Source organism: Gorilla gorilla, chromosome 13, assembly GCF_029281585.2.
Source record: "Gorilla gorilla gorilla isolate KB3781 chromosome 13, NHGRI_mGorGor1-v2.1_pri, whole genome shotgun sequence".
Lineage (NCBI taxonomy): Eukaryota > Metazoa > Chordata > Mammalia > Primates > Hominidae > Gorilla > Gorilla gorilla.
Window position 1 is genome coordinate 45,073,376 of NC_073237.2, and position 22,860 is coordinate 45,096,235.

Consider the following 22,860-nt stretch of genomic DNA (forward strand, 5'->3'; position numbering starts at 1 on the left):
AAAACAAACAAAAAAACTTAGCCCATAGTTCTAGACTTTCTCTTTGCCTCACATTAATTTACTCCCACTACTTCAATAAAAATAACAGGGGGAGCTAAGAGCTTGTACAGACATTTCTCTAAAGAAGATATACAAATGGCCAACAAACACATTAAAACATGCTCAACATCATTAGTCATTAGGGAAATGCAAATCAAAACCACAATGAGTCTCAGCTACTCCAGAGGCTGAGACAGGTGGATGCTGGAGGCCAAGAGTTCCAGACCAACAGGATCTCACTTTGAGCAACAAAGCAAGACCCTGTCCCTACAATAAATTTTTAAAAAATTAAAAAAATAACAAGTGTTGGCCATGATTTTGATAAAGTGCGGTCCTCATACATTGCCGGTGGGAATGTAAAATGGTTCAGATGCTTTGGAATACAGTTTCAGTTTCTCCCTGAGTTGAGAATAGAACTACTATATGAGCCAGCAATTTCACTCTTAGGTATATACCTAAAATAATTTAAAACAAGTACTCAAACATAGAAGAACTATTTACAATAGTTAAAAGGCAGAAACAACCCAAATGTCTATTTATGGAGGAATGGATAAACAAACTGCAGTCTATATCTACACTAGAATATTGAGCCATAAAAGCAGTGAAGTACTGATACATGCTACGACTCAAAAGATTAGAAGACAGATACAAAAGGTCAATATTGTATGATTCCATTTTTATGAAGTAGGTACATCCACTGAGACAGAACACAGATTGGTGGTTGCCAGGCCTGGTCGAAATGGGGGGAAGGGGCAGCAACTGCTTTAACAGGGTACAGGGTTTTCTTTTAGGATGATGAAAATGTTTTGGAACTGTATCGATAGAGATGGTGGTTGTACAGCATTGTGAATGTACTAAATGCCACTGAATTGTTCACTTTTAAATGACTAGTTATGTCAATTTAACCTCAACAAAAAAATGACATACAGTACTCAGATTTTAAAAAGCATCATTTCACCAAGATTCCATGAATGAGATGATCAAAAAGGATTCAGTAGAATCGTTCAACTTCGAACGTAAAACAGTCCTAAACTCAAACCTTTGTGACACTAAAGTGGGAAGATGGTATGTGATAGTTTTAGCAAGTAAAAATTATTCTTGTTTACTTGGTCTCGAACTCGAACTTTTTTTTTTTGAGGCGGAGTCTCTCTCTGCCGCTTGGGCTGCAGTGCAGTGGTGCGAACTGGACTCATTGCAACCTCCGCCTCTCGGGCTCAAGCGATTGTCGTGCCTCAGCCTCCCTAGTAACTGGGACTACAGTCGACCCCCACCACTGGCTATTTTACCTACTTTACCTATTTTTGGCTATTTTACCTATTTTTATTAGAGACGGAGTTTCGCCTTGTTGGCCAGGCTGGTCTCGAACTCCTGACCTAAGATGATCCGCCCGCCTTGGCCTCCCAAAGTGCTGGGACTACAGGCGTGAGCCACCGCGCCGGGCCTTGCCCTCCTATTTTGGTACCGTCAGATGCAAAGTGTCTGGGACAGAAGTGGGGCTCCGCTGGCACCCAGCTCCAAAACCCAGGCAGCGTGGAAAAGACTAGACAGGGAAGGGGTCAGCCCTCAGAATTACACGCGGTTTGCCTTACCAGACTACCACCACTGGCACAACCTCAGACCCACACCCAACCGACTTCACCTCCCTCGCCCTGATTAATCTCGACCCGGAAGTACCGCCCACCCATGCTCACTTCCGCTATCCCGTACTTCTGCTCATCTCGCGAGAACTGAAAGCGCCTATGTGACCCGCGCTAAGCGGAAGTTGGCCCTCTTTTTCGTGGCGCCTCGGAGGCGTTCAGCTGCTTCAAGATGAAGGTAGGTGATGGTGGCGAGTGTTAGACTGGGTTTGGGGAACGTGAATCGAGTCCCAGAACGCGGCATTGCCTCAGTTCCAGCACTCCAGCATCCTGGCTTTAGGTGGAGAAGGGTCTCAAGTAGGAGAAGGCTCGCCTTTCTGGGGCATGGAGCTTTTTGGCCGAACGGATGGCAGGCGATTGCGGCTGGAGCCGCGGCGGGCCGGGAGCGCCATGGTGGCGTCCCCGCGCCCAGCCGGGACGGATGCGGCGTGTTGCCCAGTTTGCGGCAGGCCTGTGGTGCGGCTCTTGACCCCGGCTTTCTTGCTTCGGGAGGGTGAACGGCTGCGGAGTGCCCTCGCCCCCAGAGTCATTCCGCGGGGCTTGAGGGGAAAACGTCCTGCTGAGTGCGGCGCTTCTTGACTGCTACTCTGCTTTCACGTGCTTTTAGTGAGTACAGTCGGCATCTTATATTTCCTGCTTGTGTGGAGGCAACATGAAAGGCTTTTTGCAGTGGAATTAACTTTGTAGATGGCTCTACAATTAACTGTATAGATAGTTTCGTAAACTATTTCCCCCCTTTTAATCCTTAGCTGAACATCTCCTTCCCAGCCACTGGCTGCCAGAAACTCATTGAAGTGGACGATGAACGCAAACTTCGTACTTTTTATGAGAAGCGTATGGCCACAGAAGTTGCTGCTGACGCTCTGGGTGAAGAATGGAAGGTAAAAGTTGACAAATTGTTGCAGGTATTTAAGTCAGAGACGGTAAACGCCATTGGTAACTGGTGTTTGGAATGGGGTTCAGACTCCGGGTTCTGGCTTCTGACCTTTGGTAAGTTGCTTCCGAATGCCACTTTATAAAGTAGAGGCACTACCTTGGAGGGGGGGACGTAGAGTAAGCCATAAAATATACGTAAAGTTTACATCAACATAATTCTTGCCCTGCATCATGCATTTGGCAATATGTCACATAGCTGTCCTCATAATCCCCAAAGTGCCAAAAAGGGTTGTATCTGATTTGTTTGTTGCTGTTTGATATTTTATCTTCTTATTGCTATTATCTCTAATAAAACATCGGTTAGAAATGCGACTTGACATTTGATAATTGAACTTGACAAGTTGGGAATATAGACAAAACTTACTGATCAGAGAAAACGTGCTTAAGTTCAAATTGGTTTTCATAATTAATAATACTTTCTCATATAGGTGTGTTCACAGAGGTCACAATCCTGTACTGTATAATTTTGGAATAGAAATAGTAAATGTGTCATTGTATGCTCTTGCAGGGTTATGTGGTCCGAATCAGTGGTGGGAACGACAAACAAGGTTTCCCCATGAAGCAGGGTGTCTTGACCCATGGCCGTGTCCGCCTGCTACTGAGTAAGGGGCATTCCTGTTACAGACCAAGGAGAACTGGAGAAAGAAAGAGAAAATCAGTTCGTGGTTGCATTGTGGATGCAAATCTGAGCGTTCTCAACTTGGTTATTGTAAAAAAAGGTGAGGGTTACTTGTGTTCAATTTTCGTTGAAATAGATTTAAAGCCAGTTGTCCAAATGCTTATTCATTTGCGGTATCCAGACTTACAGACCAATGGATTTGTTTCTTTACCATCAATTCAACATTAAACATTCTGATTTAGGATTCTTAAGGAAGTTGTTGAATTAAAATCTCTTCAATTGTCTCTTCTAAGGAGAGAAGGATATTCCTGGACTGACTGATACTACAGTGCCTCGCCGCCTGGGCCCCAAAAGAGCTAGCAGAATCCGCAAACTTTTCAATCTCTCTAAAGAAGATGATGTCCGCCAATATGTTGTAAGAAAGCCCTTAAATAAAGAAGGTAGGAGGGATTATGCAATTAGGGCTTGCCCAATTTTGGTAATTTGTCTATCATTTTGTGTGCATATCAGAAGATAAATATGTGCCTTTGGAAGGCCTTAGCACTATTCACTTGCAGTTTTTACAGAAAATATTTGGGGGTGGCCAGCATACCCAGTTGGTATTAATCCTTGCTTATTATATCCAGTGCCTTGTAGAGTGCAGTAATTTCGTTGAAAATCTGCTTGTGAATCTTTGATGTATACATTATCCAAAAATAACCTGACTTTAAGGTCATTGCTATCTGGTTTAGGAGTCACATGGTTGAGAATTCTGGGACTATTATCTCAGCACCACACACTTTGTAATTTTATATCAGATGTTCTAAATTATTATTAATATTTTTTAAGAGATGAGGTCAGACTGTTGCCCAGGCTGGTCTTGAACCCTTGAGCTCAAGTGATCCTCCCACCTTGGCTTCCCAAAGTGCTGGGATTACGGGCATGAGCCACCACACCCAGCCCGAAATTATTTTTTGGCTTACAAAAGAAGTTGCTTTAAACTTCTGTTTCATCTGTAGGATATGGATAACAATAGTTAAGAGTTGTGAGAATTAGAACTTAGAGACCTTACTCAGAATACTAGGGAGCAGGTGTTAGGGATTCTGGAGCTTTACCTTTTAAGAACTTGTGTCCATATAGTAGACAACATACTCACCAGTGAGGACCTCAAATAACAATATTTCTGTGGTGAAATTTGGGGATATTTATGTTAAATAAACAGCATGTCAGTCAAGGTTGGGTTTTCCTGACAAAATTTGAAAGAATTTCTCTGGATTTTGGTTTTCAGGACTGGTGTGATTTAACATACATGGCATAGATAGTACACGTCTGTTAAGTCAGTAATTACACTTATTTGAGCACAGGTACTGTTCAAGGTGCTGAGAATACAGTATAGACAAATTCCTACCCTTATGAAGCTGACGTTGCAAAAAAAAAAAGCAATTGACAAATAGGTGGCAGTTGCCCATAATCATAGCCCTGGAAATAATCCGTATAATACAAGCGTGGTCTGGTTGATGGGTATTTTTAGATGGTTCTTGTGTCTATAGTAGGAGGCTTAACATTTTAGCAGAACCTGAACATCTGAGCATTTAGCCTAAGGCAATTAACTCCCACAAAGTGTCCATGAAACAAATACATCTGAAAAGGCCTATGCTCCAATGCAGATCTGTAATCCATGAGCAGTTTTGGAGTACAGATCAGATTAATGAAGATACTTTAACAACATGCCACATAATCTGATGTTAATAGTTAACGTTACCCCTGAATTGGCAGGAATTGTCAAAGGAAATAGAGATGCAAGCTTACATCAAACTTAAAAGTATGGCAGGATGATTATGTAGATAATGTGTTAACTGGTTTTCACAGACAAATTAATTATGCACAGTTATATATTAACATAATGCCACTGTATTTTAGTAAAACTGGAAGGTAGTAAAAGTTAGCCTGGTTATTTTTCAGGACTTGGTTTCCCTTATATTTTTATAATATTTAACCAATCTTCTAGATTTCTGTGGAGGGGCAAAAAGCATTTTAGAATAGTTCTGATTTGATTTTAAAGGCCTCATTATAGGTTTTCATAGATGCTGTTAATGAAGCTTACGTTTATTATGTTTTTAAAGTAGATGGGGAGTCTAACAAAACAAGTATTGAAATGATTGAGTCCTTTGAATTTTTAGGTAAGAAACCTAGGACCAAAGCACCCAAGATTCAGCGTCTTGTTACTCCACGTGTCCTGCAGCACAAACGGCGGCGTATTGCTCTGAAGAAGCAGCGTACTAAGAAAAATAAAGAAGAGGCTGCAGAATATGCTAAACTTTTGGCCAAGAGAATGAAGGTTAGTCTAAGATGATTTGAGGGGGTGGGAGGAGTTCGACCTGGCTTTGGATTTGCATCTTTAACCCAGAAAGCCCTTAACTGTATGCTGTTTTGTTTTGTTTAGGAGGCTAAGGAGAAGCGCCAGGAACAAATTGCGAAGAGACGCAGACTTTCCTCTCTGCGAGCTTCTACTTCTAAGTCTGAATCCAGTCAGAAATAAGATTTTTTGAGTAACAAATAAATAAGATCAGACTCGGATCTCTGTTGACTTTTCATTGCTGATAGAAAACTACATAAATGAAGAGAGGGAAAGTTAGGTCATAGAAAATGGAGATATGTATGTGTGGTATTCCAATGGTGGATAAAATCAGACCTATTGTGTGTGGTGGTGGAAGACAAGGTCAGTGTACAGGGGTTCCTTTCAGGGGATGGGTGGCACAGGAAGGGATTCTGAGCATAAGACACCTGCCTCTTCAGAATGGCATGGAACTTAGGGGAAATGATGAGGACTATTAATCTTTTTTATATAGTTTATTTTTGAGGAATATAGCTCTTTAAAGCACTATACACAATTTAATACATGAAAATTGACCTTGTGAAGATGAACATGTCTTTTTTAAAAGGTAACTTTTAAGGCATAGTTTTAGTGGATACCATCCACTAAATGGTTTTTAAACCATTTCAAATTTGTTTTAACAAAGCTTTTCAACTCCAGTGAATTGTTAGGCTGTTTCACACACTGAAAAGGAAATGACTAAAAACATTCTTGGATCAGTGAAAAATGCACAGGATCAGTGAAAAATGCACAAAATATGTACTTTTTTCTAACAGTTCTATGCTGACTAGCCTATTGTGACAATATCATCAGGATCTTTAGAAGGTGGCACATAGGCTTTAAGGTTGAAGTAATGCAAGCTCTTTGTTGGCATTACTGTAATAGCTTTACAAAGCAGAGTTCTAAATGTTAAATGTACATGTGAATCACCTAGGGGTCTGGTTAAGGCGCAGATAGTGATAGAGGAGTGGGGACCCACATTTTTACATTACTAAAAAGCTCCCAGGTGTTAGGCCGGTAGTGCCAGTCCCTCGATGCCTACTAAGATTCTTAACTATTCCTCTTATTACATGGTGTTAAAAAGCTACATAACATGAAAAGAATCTTAGCTGGCAATAATAGTATGCAGAACTTAAAAGGCAAAGGGGATGGCCAGGTGGGGAGGCCAAGGCAGGTGGATCACCTGAGGTCAGGAGTTCAAGACCAGCCTGGCCAACATGGTGAAACCCCATCCCTACTAAAAATACAAAAATTAGCGCATGCCTGTAGTCCCAGCTACTCGGGAGGCTGAGGCAGTAGAACTGCTTGAACCAGGGAGGTTGAGGTTTCAGTGAGCCAAGATTACACTGTTGTACTCCAGCCTGGGCGACAGAGCAAGACTCCCATCTCAAAAAAAAAAAAACCAGGAGAAATTTAGCACAAGCAGAGAGAGGTGAGTCCAGTGTATGGTCCAAAGTTTTGTATTAACCAGTTCTTGTTTATGATGCACAAAACATGAGAACCGCCCTGCTTTCTGAAAATTAAGTGCAGCCACAAAATAAGGACAGTCTGTTTTTCCTTAGATATTTTTTTTTCTGGACACAGGGTTTCACTCCTACGCCCCGGATGGTGAGCAGTGGTATGGCTCACTGCAGCCTTGACCGCCTGGGAACTACAGGTGTGCACTGCGGCTAGTTTTTGTGCTTTTTGTAGAGTTTTGCTATGTTACCCAGGCTACTCTTGAACTCCTGGGCTCAAGTGATTCGCCTGCCTTGGCATCCCAAAGTGTTGCGATTACTACAGGCGTGAGCCACCATACCCAGTTCTCCAGACTCACATGCAAGTCATTCTGACATGTTAACTATGCAGGTTGTGATCAACCGATACAATTCGTTCGTTGGAAGAAAAAAAAATCGCTATCAAACCCCAAACCAATATAAGGTACTGCTGAGTAATCTGGACTAATTTGAAAGATTGCTTTTAGAAGTTATCAGGATTAAAGTTGCATACAGTGCTACAAGTCATTCCAGGTACTTCTAAATCTTTCCATAATAATGTTTTTGTCTTGTAAATTTTTAGTGGTACCCTCTCTGTGGTGGGTATTGGAAAAAGCCTTTAAAAATGTATAACAAGAAATCAGTCCCAATATCTAAATGGCAGCAGCAGACTAAAGTTTTCAAGGTAGAGATCTTTACAGATTTTTTTTAATGGGAAGCGCGTCAGTAAGTGAAAACTTAGTTCAAGTTACGAAGACTCCAGTGAAGAAATGGAAAAAAACAAAATATTGGAATTCTAAAGATTACAGATTTCAAGAGGCTTAATGTAACAGAAAACAACAAACAATTTTTCATTTTATTCAACCTCAATTTTTATATGCAAGGTAATTCCAAACTTCTGTTGGGTCAGTAAGTGTTAAGTATTAAAACTAGTACCAAGTCTTGAGTTGCAAAAATATATACTCTCAGTGCAAAAGATCCATTTTGAAGGTAATGAAAATTGTACGTAATTTCTGACAAATTGTTTCATTTAGCATTTTCACAATAAATTCACACTAGAATTCTGCATAGGTCAGATTAACCCTGAAATGTTGAAAGACTGGTACAATAACTATAATTTGTAAATGGTTACATCAGGTAGAAGGGAGTTAGGTTGTTACTGTACCATATGGAAGTAATTTTACTGTGTCAACTCATTTAGTCATCTGCATAATTACTGTAAACACACAAAACCAATGGCTTTTTAAACCATGCAGAGAGTTAAGGCAAACTTACTGTTCCTAAGGGATATTTTTAATAAAAGGCATGATAAATGTCAAAGTGAGGCATGTGAGATCATGATTTTCTTAAACCTACTGGCAACAAGCTTAATAAATTTACAGTTTTAAGACTTAATTGATTCAACCTAAAAACACAGTATTTACAAATGCACATTTTTACTCACAAGCATACAAATCTAAATATACAAGAATAAAACCAGTGTGCAGTGCAAGTTTATCCCACAGGTTTTAACAAGTCATCAATACCAACAATGTATGTGCCTGAAAAAATATTTCATGTTCAATGACATACACTTTAGCATTTTAAGCACATTCCAATGAATTTCATAAATTATTAGGCAGCTGATTTAATTTCATTTTAACTATCTGATGATTGATTCATTTGTTCCCATTTTAAAACTACTGCAAATTAACATTGGGAAGAGGATGGAAGTAACTGGATAATCAAGATAAAACCCATTAAGCAAGATAATACATAATATGAAAGGTGTATTATGTTGGTACAAAAATAATTGCGGTTTTTGCCATTAATAGTGGCAAAAACTACAATGAATTTTGTGCCAACCTAATACATTAAAGTTAGGGAAGGCAGCTGTCATCAGATTTTCAGGTAATTTTAAGATTAATGACTACAGACAAGTTTAGTAGTAGTCATTTATTTAATAGTCAATGAGACCCCTTTCAGAAAACTGTATTGCAACATGCAATCTATTTTAATAAATATACACTTAGAATATGGCTGTATATATACATACCTACACAGCCCTACACATATACAAACTTACACAAATATGCTGCTTTTTTTTTTTTTTTTTTTTTGAGACGGTCTCACTCTGTCACCCAAGCTGGAGTTGCAGTGGCGTCATCTCCGCTCACTGTAGCCTCTGCCTCGGTTCAAGTGATTCTCCTGCGTCAGCCTGAGTAGCTGGGACTACAGTGGTGCGCCTGGCTAATTTTTGTATTTTTAGTAGAGACAGGGTCTCACCATGTTGGCCAGGCTGGTCTCGAACTCCTGGCCTCAAGTGATTCACCCACCTTGCTCAGCCTCCCAAAGTGCTGGGATTACAGGCCTGAGCCACCGTGGCCGGCCATGTTGCTTTTATAATTGAGATATTTCATTTGTTTTGGGGGTTAGGCAAATTTAATTTGCCATTCCTCAAACTCAGTAACTTCAAATATAAACAATGCCTAGAATGAATATGGTTCCTCATTATTTCTATCAAACTACTACAAATACTGAAGAATCCCAAAGTAGTTTTCCACAGAGGCAGAAAAGCAGTTCAGGGGTTGAAAATCTTCAATATTAATAAGCCCTGGGACATTTAAATGGCACTTCATATTTCAAGATAATGCAATATGAATCATAATTCATTATATATTGTCCCCAGGAGTTACTTCAATTCCGTATTCACCAGTTCTTACGATTTGGAAAAAAAATCTTGAATGTTTCCAGATGAAATCTAATCCCCAAGCCATGTGTGTCAAAATTCTAGTGAATCTCTATCTAAATGAGAGGCGCTCCAAAACACTTCCTGCACCACTCGACACTGGCACTTGGTGGAGCATCAATTTTCTGCAACCTTTCAAGAATCTCTGAAGACAGACTATTGTATGCAATTCCATATTCATTGTCAAATGCCTCTGAAAGAAATTTTCAAAAATGAAGTTGTAATTTGTTAAGAAAGACAATAAGCCGTTCATTTCAAATTGGTATTGAGTCAAATTATATGTATTTGAACTACATATTTAGAAGTAGAAATCTTTAAAATCTTTTATACATACCAGCTACATTTTTAAAAATTACTTTTGAAAATAAAATGTAAAACTTCCTTTCATAATCTTTTATTAACCAACTTACCAATATCAATATTCTCTCTTCCTAGAGACACTAATGATAAGAAGAGGATTTCTCTGTATAAACTCCTATAAAACAAATATGTTTTAAAAGTCAATGGGCAAATAGCATAAAAACACAGATGCATTTTTTTTTTAACGGTGAAGACATTAAGTTCTGTCATCTAGTTAACTGTAATATACCTATGTCAATGTCCTGGTTTTAATATTACATTACAGTTAGTTATATGAGGTGTCACATTTGGAGGAAGCTGTGTGAAGGCTACATTGAATTCTGTACTATTTTTGTAACTTCCTGCAGGTTTCTATTCCAAATTAAAGTTAAAACATAGTTAATGGGCATAAAGCTTCACACTAGTAACAATTAAAAATGGCTTAACTTTATTACATTTCAACAATACATAACTGTTTTAACTCTAATTTCTAAATAAAATTTACAAAAGCAGAGTCTTCTCTCATCTTTTGTCACTTGACAAAGTAACAGATTAATTTCTAAGTAAGTTAGGGGTCTAAAACCCTCGACACAAACAATGTAAAAGGTGGTGTGGTCTCTTTACTATTTAACCCAATAGCAAAGGACAGTTGACCTTTATTTGGTTTGTGAGCATTAAAATGTTACAAATGAAACACTAAAAGTGAACTTCATGACTCAGTTGTTAAAGATGACAGGAAAACTTAAGAAATGCACTGATGTACAGAAAAAAAAAAGGATGTAACGCTGATTCTAGTGACACTTCGTATCACTTTCTTTAGAAGCTTCAGAAGCCATAATATGACATTTCTAATATTACATTCCTGTCCTTAAACTACAGATGCTTGAAGCAAGCTACTCATATTACAGACTGTGAAGAAGGTCATCTCTACCTCAACTACTGATAGTAAAAATGGATCCATCCATTTTCATTATCAATTCTTGCCCTGTCACTTCTGAGATTATCTTCAAAGATGCCATGACCTAAAAAACTTGAAGGGGACCATGGAAACATGAGTAATGTTTGATATACGCGATTACGCACACTCTTCTGAAGCTTCTACTGCAAAATTCACTTATGCTGAGGAGGGGATGAGTACTAATCTGAGCATATTAGCAGACAATAGTGACAGGAGCACAATAACTCCATATCCTTTGTAGTTCACTGCGTCTATCTCTTTGCTAAATTGTTTCTACTCCTATTCCCCTATTCTCTTATGTCCAACAAAAGAAAAGATGTGTGGGTATCACAGGCCCTGAATAAGTGGTACATAAGTTTATCAGTGTTAATAAATATAATTATAGGTTTCCAGCAAACAGCAGTAATGTTTCCAAAAGACAGTACACTTTAGATCAATGAATGATCTTCTTAAAACGGAATCTATTTCCACTCTTTTTTTTTTTTGAGACAGGGTTTTGCTGTTGTCACCCAGGTGGCAGTGCAGCGGTGTGATCACAGCTGACTGTAACCTCGACCTCCTGGGCTCAAGAAATCCTCCTGTCTTACCCTCTCAAGTAGCTGAGGTCACAGGAACATACCACCCCTGCCAAATTATTTTTTGTAGAGATGGGGTCTTGCTATGTTGCTCAGTCCAGTCTCAAACTCCTGAGGTCAAGCAAGCAATCCTCCTGCTTTGGCCACCCAAAGTGCTGGGATTACAGGTGTGAGCCACCGTGCCAAGCCCCCAGACACTTTTATTATGTGTTTGTGTTCAAGTAGGAATGCATATATCTGTGTAGCACTTAAAACAATAGATGTTTTGCAATGAGTATGTGTTTCTTTGACAACTAGAGATATTTTTAAAAGTAAGATAATTTTTTAAAAACATGAAATGACTGAGTGGTGGCAAGCAAAAAATACTGGATTATTACCTTTGTCTTTTCATGCCTGGCTTCATTTGCTGTGAAAGTAGGTTGATGGGTTTAAGAACATTATTGTGCTGAATACTCTGCCTGATGGTTTCTACTAAAGTGCTTGTTTCTTGTTGTTCCTCTGACAGGAGAGATGATTTCTTTTCAGAATCTAACAATAAGAACACAGTAAGTTTTTTTTCAATTATTACTATTATTATTATTATTATTATTTTTTTTTTTTTTTGAGACAACATCTCACTCTGTTACACAGGCTGGAGTGCAGTGGTGTGATCATGGCTCACTGCAACCTTCATCTCCCAGGCTCAAGTGATCCTCCCACCTCAATCTCCCAAATAGCTGGGACTACAGATGTATGCCACCATGCCCAGCTAATTTTTGTATTTTTTGTAGAGATAGGGTCTCACCAGGTTGCCCAGGTTGGTCTCAAACTCCTGGGCTCAAGCAATCTGCCTCCCAAAGTGCTGGGGTTACAGGCATGAGCCACTGTGCCCGGTCCCAATTATTTAAAAAGTTTTTTCTCCAGAGTTGTCGCATTTTCTCCTTGGTTAACCAATAGCACCTCCCCACTACTAGTAAAATTATGTGGCAGTGTGCCCAACTAAAAAATATTTTTCCTGCTTGCTCCCTTCAAACAGGCAGACCTGTCACTCTGCCTTTCTCTTCTAATATATGGTGGCTTACTGCCTAAGGCTGGAATGTGATAGCTTGTACTCCAGCAGCCATAAAAGCAGGTACAACAGAAGGAACCTGGATCCCTGATGACAGAGGAGTTGTCTAGCAGTACTAGACTGTCTAGTACATAACTTTTTTTCTTTTTTAAAAATGTATTTACTTAATTTTTGGAGACAGGATCTCATTCTGTTGCCAAGGCTGGAGTGCAGTGGCTGATCGTTGTAACCTTCAACTCCTGGGCTCAAGCAATCCTCCCTGCTCAGCCTCCCAAATAGCTAGGACTACAGGCATGCACCATCACAGCTGGCTAATTTATTTTATTTTTGTAGAGATAGGGTCTTGCCATGTTGCCCAGACTAGTCTTGAACTCAGCCTCAAGCAGTCCTCCTGCCTCAGCCTCCCAAATCACTGGAATTACAAGCATGAGCCAACCATGTCTAGTCTTATTTTTAATCAATAAGTAAAAATTGTATTTGCTTATGGTGTACAACATGATATAATTCATAACTTTTTAGACAGTTTTTCACTCCGTCACCCAGGCTAGAGTGAAGTCGTGCAATCACAGCTCACTGCAGCCTTGACCTCCTAGGCTCAAGCAATCCTCCTGCTTCAGCCTCGAGTAGCTGAGGCTACAGGGGCATGCCACCACATCTAGCTAATTTTTTATTTTTATTTTTTGTAGAGATGGGCTCCCACTATGTTGCCCAGCCTAGTCTCAAACTCCTGGTCCCAAGTGATCCTCCCACCTTGGCCTCCAAAAGTGCTAGCCTGATTTGCCTAGCCTAATAACTTCATATGAGAGAATAATCTTTACCTGTTTCAGCCTCTGTTATTTTCTGTTAAATATAGCAGAGTCTAGTGCTAATTAGAAGGAACGTAATTCGGCCGGGTGTAGTGGCTCATGCCTGTAATCCCAGCACTTTGGGAGGCTGAGGCAGGCGGATTGTCTTTTTCATTATACATTTAATTATATTGTATTGTGTAACACCGCCCCTAAATAAAGACAACTGGTAATAGTTCATTTGTGTTAAACCAAAAAAAAAAAAAAAATAGCAAAGTCCTCTGTTATGATAACAGGAAATACTGGCTGCTATGAGTTTTCATCCTAGGTCTTCCACCTGCTAAATGATAGACTTTGAATAGTGTTAATCTTCACACTATGCTATAATTTCACAATTATTGAGATAAGTCTCAAACCAAACATTACACCAATTTAAATACACAATTCAATGGTTTTTGGTATATTCATGAAGTTGTGCAACCACCATCACTATCAATTTTAGAACATGCTCATATCCCAAAAAGAAACCCCACCTCAACCCCTTAGCCCTAGGCAACCACTAATCTACTTTCTGTCTCTATACATTTTCTTATTCTGGATATTTCATATAAATGGAATAATACAATCTATGCTCCTTCACAACTGGTTTCTCTTCTAGAGTGGTTTCAAGATTCATCTGTGTTGTACATGTATCAGTACTTCATTGTTTTCTGTTGCCAAATGAAATTCCATTGTATGGATATACCATACTTTATTTATCAATTCATAGTTTTTTTTTCTTGTTTTTGAGATGGAGTCTCGCTCTGTTGCCCAGGCTGGAGTGCAGCAGCACAATCTCAGCTCACTGCAACCTCTGCCTCCCTGGGTTCAAGTGATTCTCCTGCCTCATCCTCCCAAGTAGCTGGGACTACAGGCATGTGCCACCACGCCCAGCTAATTTTTGTATTTCTTTTAGTAGATACGGGGTTTCCCCATGTTGGCCAGGTTGGTCTCGAACTCCTGACCTCAAGTGATCTGCCAGCCTCAGCCTCCCAAAGTGCTGGGATTACAGGCGTGCGCCACTGCGCTCAGCCCTCAATTCATAGACTGATGGACATTTGTTTCCGTATTTTTGGCTATTATGCAAATACTATTATGAACATTCATGTGCAAGTTTTCATGTGGACATCATTTCTCTTAGGTATATACGTGAGTGCAACTGCTGTATCATATGGTAACTCATATGGTTTGCCATTTTGAGGAGCTGTGAAACTGTTTTCCAAAGGAGCTGCACAATTTTATATTCTAATTGACAGTGTCTGAGGGTTCCACTTTCTCCACATCTTCACTAACTCGTTATTATTATTTTTTATTATAGCCATCCTAGTAAGTATGAAGTGGTATTTCCTTGTGGTTTTGATTTGCATATCCTTGATAGCTAGTGCTATTGAGCATTTTTCATGAGCTTTTGGCCATTTGAACATTTTATTTGAAGAACTACTGATTTACAGCCTTTGCTCATTTTAAAAATGGGTTGCCTTTTTATTACTGAGTTGTAAGAGTACTTTACATAGTCTGGGTACAAATCCTTTTTAAGATATGATTTGCAAATATCTCCTCCCAATCTGTCGATTGACCTTTCACTTTTTTGATGGTTTAAATTTCAGAACAGAAGTTTTTTCTTTTGACTAAATCCAACTTATCTACTTTTTCTTTTGTTGATTGTGCTTTTGTTGCTTTTTTTGAAGGCCTTGCCTAACTCACACGGAGTCATGAAGATTTACTCCTATGTTTTCTTCTAAGTGCTTTATAGTTTTAGCTCTTACATTTAGGTTTATGATCCATTTTTAGTTCATTTCTATGTATGATTTGAGGAAGTATCCAATTTCATTCTTTTTATTATTGCTAGCCTGTTGTCCCAGCACATGTGTTGAAAAGACTATTCTTTTTTTGAGACAGAGTCTCACTCTGTTGCCCAGGCTGGAGTGCAGTGGCGCAATCTTGGCTCACTGCAAGCTCCGCCTCCTGGGTTCACGCCATTCTCCTGCCTCAGCCTCCCGACTAGCTGGGACTACAGGTGCCCGCCACCATGCCTGGCTAATTTTTTTGTATTTTTTTAGTAGAGATGGGGTTTCACCGTGTTAGCCAGGATAGTCTCGATCTCCTGACCTCGTGATCCGCCTGCCTCGGCCTCCCAAAGTGCTGGGATTACAGGCGTGAGCCACTGCACCCGGCCGAAAAGACTATTCTTTACCTATTAAATGGTCTTCACACTGAAAGGCAACTGACCATACATACATGTGAGGGTTTATTTCTGGAACTTCAGCTCTATTCCATCAACCTATGTCTCTTTTTACACCAGTATTTTACTTTCTTGATTACTGTAGCTTTGCAGTAAGTTTTCAAATTGAAGAACTGTGAGTCCTATAACTCTGTTCTTTTTCAAGATTGTTTTCGTGATTCTAAGTTCCTTGAACATCCATATGAATTTCAAGATTCACTTGTCAATTTACGTAAAGAAGCTACCTGAAATTCTGATAGGGATTGCATTCAATCTGTAGATCAATTTAGGACTACTTCCATCTTAATAATATTAACTTTTCCAGTCCATAAACATGGGATTCTTTCCATTTACTTATTCTTTAATTTCTTTCAACAATTATTTAAGTTTTTGGAGTGTAAGTTTTGCATTTCTTTGGTTCAATTTATCCATAAGTACTTTGTTCTAATGCTATTATAAATAAATAAAATTGTTTTCTTAGTTTCATTTTGAATTATTTGTTCAAAGATATAGAAATAGTCGATTTCTCTATACTGATGTTATAGCCTGGAACCTTGCTGAACTTATGCAGTTCTAATATGGTGTGTGTGTATAATAATATGTTAGGTGTGTGTCTATTCCTTAGAATTTTCTATATATTATATATATAGAAAAAATAAATATCATTTATCATATAATCTGCAAATATAGATACACTTACTTTTTTCCTTTCCAGTTTGGATGCCTTTTCTTTTCTTGACTAATTACTCTAGCTAGAACCTCTGGTAGAATGGTAAATAAACATGGCAAAAGTGGGCATCCTTGTCTTACACTTGTACTTAGTGAGAAAGTATGTTAAGAGTATGGTATCAACTGTAGATTTTCATAGATGCCCATTACCAGGCGGAGGAAGATCTTCTCTATTCCCAGCTTGATGAGTGTTTTAAACAAAGGGTGATGGATTTTGCCAAATGGTTTGGCTGTGCCTACTGAGATGATCATGTGAATTTTGTCCTTTACTCTATTGATAGTATATTACACAATTGATTTTCAAATGTTAAACCACAATTGCATGCTTGAGATAAATCCCACTTTGTCATGGTGTAAAATCATTTTTATATATTGCTGGATTTGATCTGCTAGTATTTTATTCACAATTTTTATGTCTATATTACTAAATGATACTGATTTTTAATTTTCTTATGATGTCATTGGTCTTTGTATCAGGGTAATAATGGCCTTCTCACCAAAATCTCCACTATTTTTGAGAGTGCTCTCAGGCTTAAACTTCTCCACACTCTGTTCCAAATAAAATAATTTCCTTTAGGGAAAATTTCAGAGCTCTCTATTCTTATGACCTGCCTCTCCCCCTGGGCAAAATTTCTTTTTTTTTTGGAGACAGAGTCTCACTCTGTCGCCCAGGCTGGAGTGCGGTGGCACAATCTCGGCTCACTGCAACTTCCGCCTCCCAGGCCTCCCTGATTCTCCTGTCTCAGCCTCCCAACTAGCTGGGATTACAAGTGCCCACCACCACACCTGGCAATTTTTTTTCTATTTTTAGTAGAGGCGGGGTTTTATCATGTTGGCCAGGCTGGTCTCAAACTCCTGACCTCAGGTGATCCACCCGCCTTGGCCTCCCAGAATGCTGGGATTACAGGCGTGAGCCATCGTGCCCAGCCCCTGGGCAAAATTTCTAAGCCACTGCTCTGGAGCTGGGGCTGGGAACAGTGGCCCTTCTTTTAGAGTGACATTCCTGCTTTATGAGCAGGGTGCTAGATAGAGACATGACCCTGTCTCAAAAGAAAAAAAAATCTTACAGTAAGTATCCTTGTGTAAACAGTTAGCTGTGTACTGTATTTCTATAGAACAGAGTTCTCGAACTGCAATTCCTGAGTTTAAAGGGTATCCTCATATGAAATCTACATGTCTGCCATATTGTTCTCCAGAAATGTATCATTTTACACATCTAAAAGTATATGAAAGTGTTCCCCAAACATCTTCAACAATCTTTAAATTTTTTTAAACAATCTTCATCTTTAACGTTTTTTGCCAACCTGACAGTTACAAGTTTATGTTTTCCTTTTTTTTTTTTCTTAACAGACAGGAAGGTGGGGAGGTCTCACTTTGTCACCCAGGCTGGAGTACACTGGTGCAATCATAGCTAACTGCTGCCTAGAACTCCTGGACTCAAGGGATTCTCCTGCCTTGGACTCCCAAAGTGTTGTGGTTACGGGCGTGAGCCACCACGCCAGCCACATTTTCCTTTTTTTCTTTTATGAGATGGAGTCTTGCTGCGATGCCCAGGCTGGAGCGCAACGGTGCAATCTCGGCTCATTGCAACCTCCTTCCCGGGTTCAAGCAATTCTCCTGCCTCAGCCTCCTGAGTAGCTGGGATTACAGGCGTGCATCACCAAGCCCGGCTAATTTTTTTTTATATTTTTAGTAGAGACAGAGTTTCACCATATTGGCTAGGCTGGTCTTGAACTCCTGACCTCAAGTGATCCACCTGCCTCGATCTCCCAAAGTGCTGGGATTACAGGCATAAGCCACCATGCCAGGCCTACATTTTCCTTTTTTAAAATATAAAGTTATATTTCACTTAATACTAGTATGATTGAGCTTTTAAAATATGTTTATATTACAGACTGAATTGTGTCACCCCAAATTCGTATGTTGAGGCCCTAATTGCCAGTGTGACTCTATTTGGAGATAAGGCCTTTAAATAAATAATTAAGGTTACATGAGGACATAAGAGTGAGGCACTAATGTTTTTTTAATTTTTTTTTTGAGATGGAGTCTCGCTCTGTCGCCCAGGCTGGAGTGCAGTGGAGTGATCTTGGCTCACTGCAACCTCCGCCTCCCGGGTTCAAGCAATTGTCTGCCTTAGCCTCCCGAGCAGCTGGAACTACAGGTGCCCACGACCACGCCCAGCTGAATTTTGTATTTTTAGTAGAGATGACCAAGACCATCTTGGCCATGCTGGTCTTGAACTCCTGACCTCGTGATCCACCGCGCCTGGCCAAGTGGGGCCCTAACCTAATACAGCTGATGTCTTTATAAGAAAAGGAGACACCAGGAATGTGTGCATGTGCATGCACACACACAGAAAAAAGGTTATGTGAGGGTACAGCAAGAAGGCAGCCATCTACAGGCCAAAGAGAGGCCTCAGAAGAAACCAAACCTGCTGATCCCTTTCTAGATTTTAGACTTCCAGCCTCCAGAACTGTGAGAAAATATATTTCTGTTGTTAAAGCCACCCAGTCTGTGGTATTTTATTATGGCAGCCCTAGCAAACTAATACAGTTTGAAAGCTGCTTAATGTTTTTAATATGAATTACCTATTAATATCATTTGGTCATTTATCTACTGAATTGTATTTTTCTTACTGACTCATAAGGCTTTTGAATACATGAATAATAACTCTTTAAACACCTTGTAAAAGCATATTCTAAAAGATTAAAAATGAAGTCAGAACCCTTAAGACCAGTCAGTAACCATCAATACAGCTGAACTTATGATCCTATACCAACACATCTAAATTACTCTTCTGCTATATAGAACTTACTCTCAAAATAGCCAACCAAATTTTTACTTGATAGAAAAATCACCAAAAAAATTACTCAACTCAGTTGAGACCCGTCACAGTTAAAAAACAGGTCAGTAAAACAGCAAACCACTTTTTCATTTTTGTGTGTGTGTGTACTTTTTTTTTTTTTAACAGCAAATCACTTTGAATTAATTAAAAATTTAAAAATAAACAAAATAATTTGCTTTTCTGTATTTAACTCTAGGGGAATTTAGTTTAATTCTGTTTCTTTTTTTTCTTCCCAGCAGTCCATTCTTTATTGCAGAACAATATCCTACAGTATGGATGGACTGTGCCACAATTTGCTTATCCAGTCACCTATGGATGCGTATTTGAGTTGTTCCCATTTTGAGTCTTTTATGTCTTTAACTCTTTGTTTTGTTTTGTTTGAGATACAGTCTTGCTCTGACACCCAGGCTGGAGTGCAGTGGCATAATCTCAGCTCATTGCAACCTTTGCTGCCCAGGTTCAAGCGATTTTCAAGCCTCAGCCTCCTGAGTAGCTGGGACTACAGGCATCTGCTACCACACCTGGCTAAGTTTTGTATATTTAATAGAGACAGGATTTCACCATGTTGGCCAGCCTGGTCTCCAACTCCTGACCTCAAGTGATCCGCCAGCCTAGGCCTCCCAAAGTGCTGGCATTACAGGTGCGAGCCACCGCACCCGGCTGTTATGTCTTTAATTCTATTTTACTTACTAAAATTCCTCCATGAGACATACAGAGGTTCTCTTGGTTCCTGATGAAGGTTGATATTATCCCATAACAGCTGAATATACACAAGTTTGCTATCCTGGGACAAAGATGACAGAGGAAGCTAAAAGAAATCAAAAGAAAGTATTAGTATCCCAAGAATAACAATTACCAGTAGATCTAGTGAAGCTTGATTATATAAAACAGATGAGTCCTTTTAAAATTCAGGACCTAAAATTCAGAATCAAAATTTTAATTTTTATTAATGTCTGATGACAAATATTATTATTATTTTCTGAGGTCAAGGTTTCTCAGTGTGACTTTTAAGGAATGGGATGACAATTTGCTAACTGGCATGATGGTTGTAGAAAGATTAATTACCATTACAGCAAATTTTAAGGTCAAAGTGCAAGAGTTTCTACTACCTTACCAAATAATTTTGTTTCACCTACCTAATCAAACGAGTTTATAGTACTTTAAGGAAAGATTTTATTTTGCCCCATGTATATGTTTGGGGTCTGAGTGTCTATCAATATTAATCCTATAAAATAAAGCACTCTAGGAGCTCACTGTCTCTAATGGAATCAGGATCCCAGTATAAGTAGAGTTGGGGCTTTTAAGTAAGACAGCCAGAATGTAACCTTGGGTCTCCATCACTTATTAGGTATGTCACCTTACAGAAATTACTAAATTTCTCTAACTTTTAATTATAACATCTGAAAAATATGGATAATATGGGTCCTTTCAAAAAAGGTGGTTGTGAGAATTGCAGCTGGGAACAGAACAGTTAAGAATAATAGCTACCAGCCGGGCACAGTCGCTCACGCCTGTAATCCCAGCAGTTGGGAGGCCGAGGCAGGTGGATTGCCTTACGTCAGGAATTCAAACCAGCCTGGTAAAATCCCATCTCTACCAAAAATACAAAAATTAACTGGATGTGGTGGTGGGTGCCTGTAATCCCAGCTACTCGGGAGGCTGAGGCAGGAGAATCACTTGAACCCAGAAAAAGGAGGCTGCAATGAGCCAAGATCACACCATTGCACTCCAGCCTGGGCAACATTTTCTAGCTACCCTTGCAGACAGATATGACCTAATAATTGAGTTCAGGCCAAGAAAATATATGTAGAAATATTATCTACAACTCCAGGAGCTATCCCTTAAGAAAAAAGACATACTCTCCTCTCCATCCATTTTTCTCCTAACTGCTGGATAGAAAGTAGATGTGACAGCTTGGAGGTAATCAGCCATCCTGGACCAAAAGCAGAACTTGGAAATGGAGGATATGCATAGCTAAACAAAAATATAAAAGGATCTTAGGTTCCTAACACTTTACCATTCCAGGACTGCTTATCCAAACTTTTAAGTGAGAGAGAAATAAATCTGTCTTGTTAAGCTACTGTTGTTGTATACTTTCAGGACCTTGAAGTTAAGCCTCATCCTACTGAATACTAATGTAAGTATAAAAGTTGGCACCCTACCTGTACACCTTCATTACAATGTTCAGATGTGAGGATAAGTCCTGGCAAGTTACTAGGAAGGTCCAAACGTCTGAAATACCAAACGAGGTTCCAGAAAATGATTGGATGTTGATTGATGAAAGAAGATGTATGAATCACCTGATCACCTTCATTTTCTAGCAAAGATTCAAGTTCTTTACGGAGTACTAAAGGACTCAAGTAGGGCACAGAAACAGGGGGAGGATTGGGTCTTTTTCCTAAAGGATCCTTAAAAAAAATACAAAAAGAAATTAATATTATCTGTTTAAATCTGTATGCTCAAGAGAACTTCTCAATGAGATAATGCCTCTCTATCCTTTTTAAATCAGTTATGTTAGGACCATTGCTACATGCAAGAGAATATGCTAATGAATGAAAACCTAAAAAAGAAAATACTTAAATACTGTTAAGTTAAATCATTACAAAAGAAAATTAATCAACAGACTCTTTAAAACATGTTCTCTATCACACTGAGAGCAATGGCCTGAATGTATTAGGTTTTTTTCAATTTTTATAAGAAATATTTGCATTTCAGATGCTTTATAGTAATGTATGTGTGTAAAAACTGTGTGACATTATCTTCCTCCTACAACTCTAAACTGATGGGGCAATCTTTTGCATTAATATTCTTTGTTGACTTAACTCACTTTTACAACTGATTGCAACAAAAACCGAAGGAATTAAAGAAATAGCATTTTTATAATTCAAATAAAATAAGAAATGAAAAAAGACCCAACCTAGACTTTGTGAGTTATGCATATCATAATCAGGATAAAATGTTTAAGACTCTCTCATTAACAGTGAGTCCCCCTGGTGCCTAGACTGTGGTCTCCAAAACCATTTCCCTCTAAAAGGACCCACAGTTTCTTAGAGAAACAGCTGATTCTAGGTCTGGGTAAGAAAGTATATAACATAAGCATAAAACATCTCGTCATATAAGAAAGCAAGAAAGCTTTTTAAAAATTACAAAAATGCTACTAGAGTTGTGTCAAAAGGACTAATGAGCTAACTTGTAGAGGCTTCTAGCTGACCAAAGAGAATAATATAAGCATGAACAATGACAAAAACAGCAATAGATATAAAGATAAATGTTTAAGGCATGGTAGTGTGTGCCTGTGGTTCCAGTTATTAGGGAGGCTGAAGCAGGAGGATCACTTGAGCTCAGGAGTTTAGGAATAGCCTGGGCAACAAAGCGAGATCCCCATCTCTAAAAATTAATTACTTAATTAAACATAAATGTTGAAATCAATGAGCTCATAATGATACCCTATTCCCCCAAATTAATTGATGACCTTGGAGAATGACAGGGACTCAACTCGCTATTTTGAAAACTCTAAATAAAAGGAAAAAATCA

The 22,860-nt window shown here is 39.0% G+C and overlaps 2 protein-coding genes across 7 annotated transcripts in view; one reads left to right on the plus strand and one right to left on the minus strand.

Moving 5' to 3' along the window:
* The first annotated feature begins 1,216 nt into the window (after positions 1-1,216).
* Positions 1,217-5,787, plus strand: LOC101131142 (small ribosomal subunit protein eS6). Its single transcript, XM_004047846.5, has 6 exons — positions 1,217-1,854; positions 2,426-2,557; positions 3,121-3,331; positions 3,525-3,671; positions 5,391-5,548; positions 5,654-5,787. Exons 1-6 carry the CDS (start codon positions 1,849-1,851, stop codon positions 5,747-5,749), a joined length of 750 nt encoding a protein of 249 aa, XP_004047894.1. The 5' UTR covers positions 1,217-1,848; the 3' UTR covers positions 5,750-5,787.
* Positions 5,788-6,045: 258 nt separating this feature from the next.
* The window catches only part of DENND4C (DENN domain containing 4C), a 134,437-nt gene continuing 117,622 nt past the window's right edge, over positions 6,046-22,860 (minus strand). For all 6 annotated transcript variants that reach the window (XM_004047844.5, XM_019033242.4, XM_055350646.2 and 3 more), the window contains 5 exons: positions 21,489-21,734; positions 20,017-20,134; positions 12,037-12,187; positions 10,198-10,262; positions 6,046-9,980 (listed from right to left, as the gene is read on the minus strand). In XM_004047844.5, the coding sequence (XP_004047892.2) occupies positions 9,844-9,980; positions 10,198-10,262; positions 12,037-12,187; positions 20,017-20,134; positions 21,489-21,734 (717 nt within the window). In that variant the 3' untranslated portion in view covers positions 6,046-9,843. The remainder of the gene's footprint in view (positions 9,981-10,197; positions 10,263-12,036; positions 12,188-20,016; positions 20,135-21,488; positions 21,735-22,860) is intronic.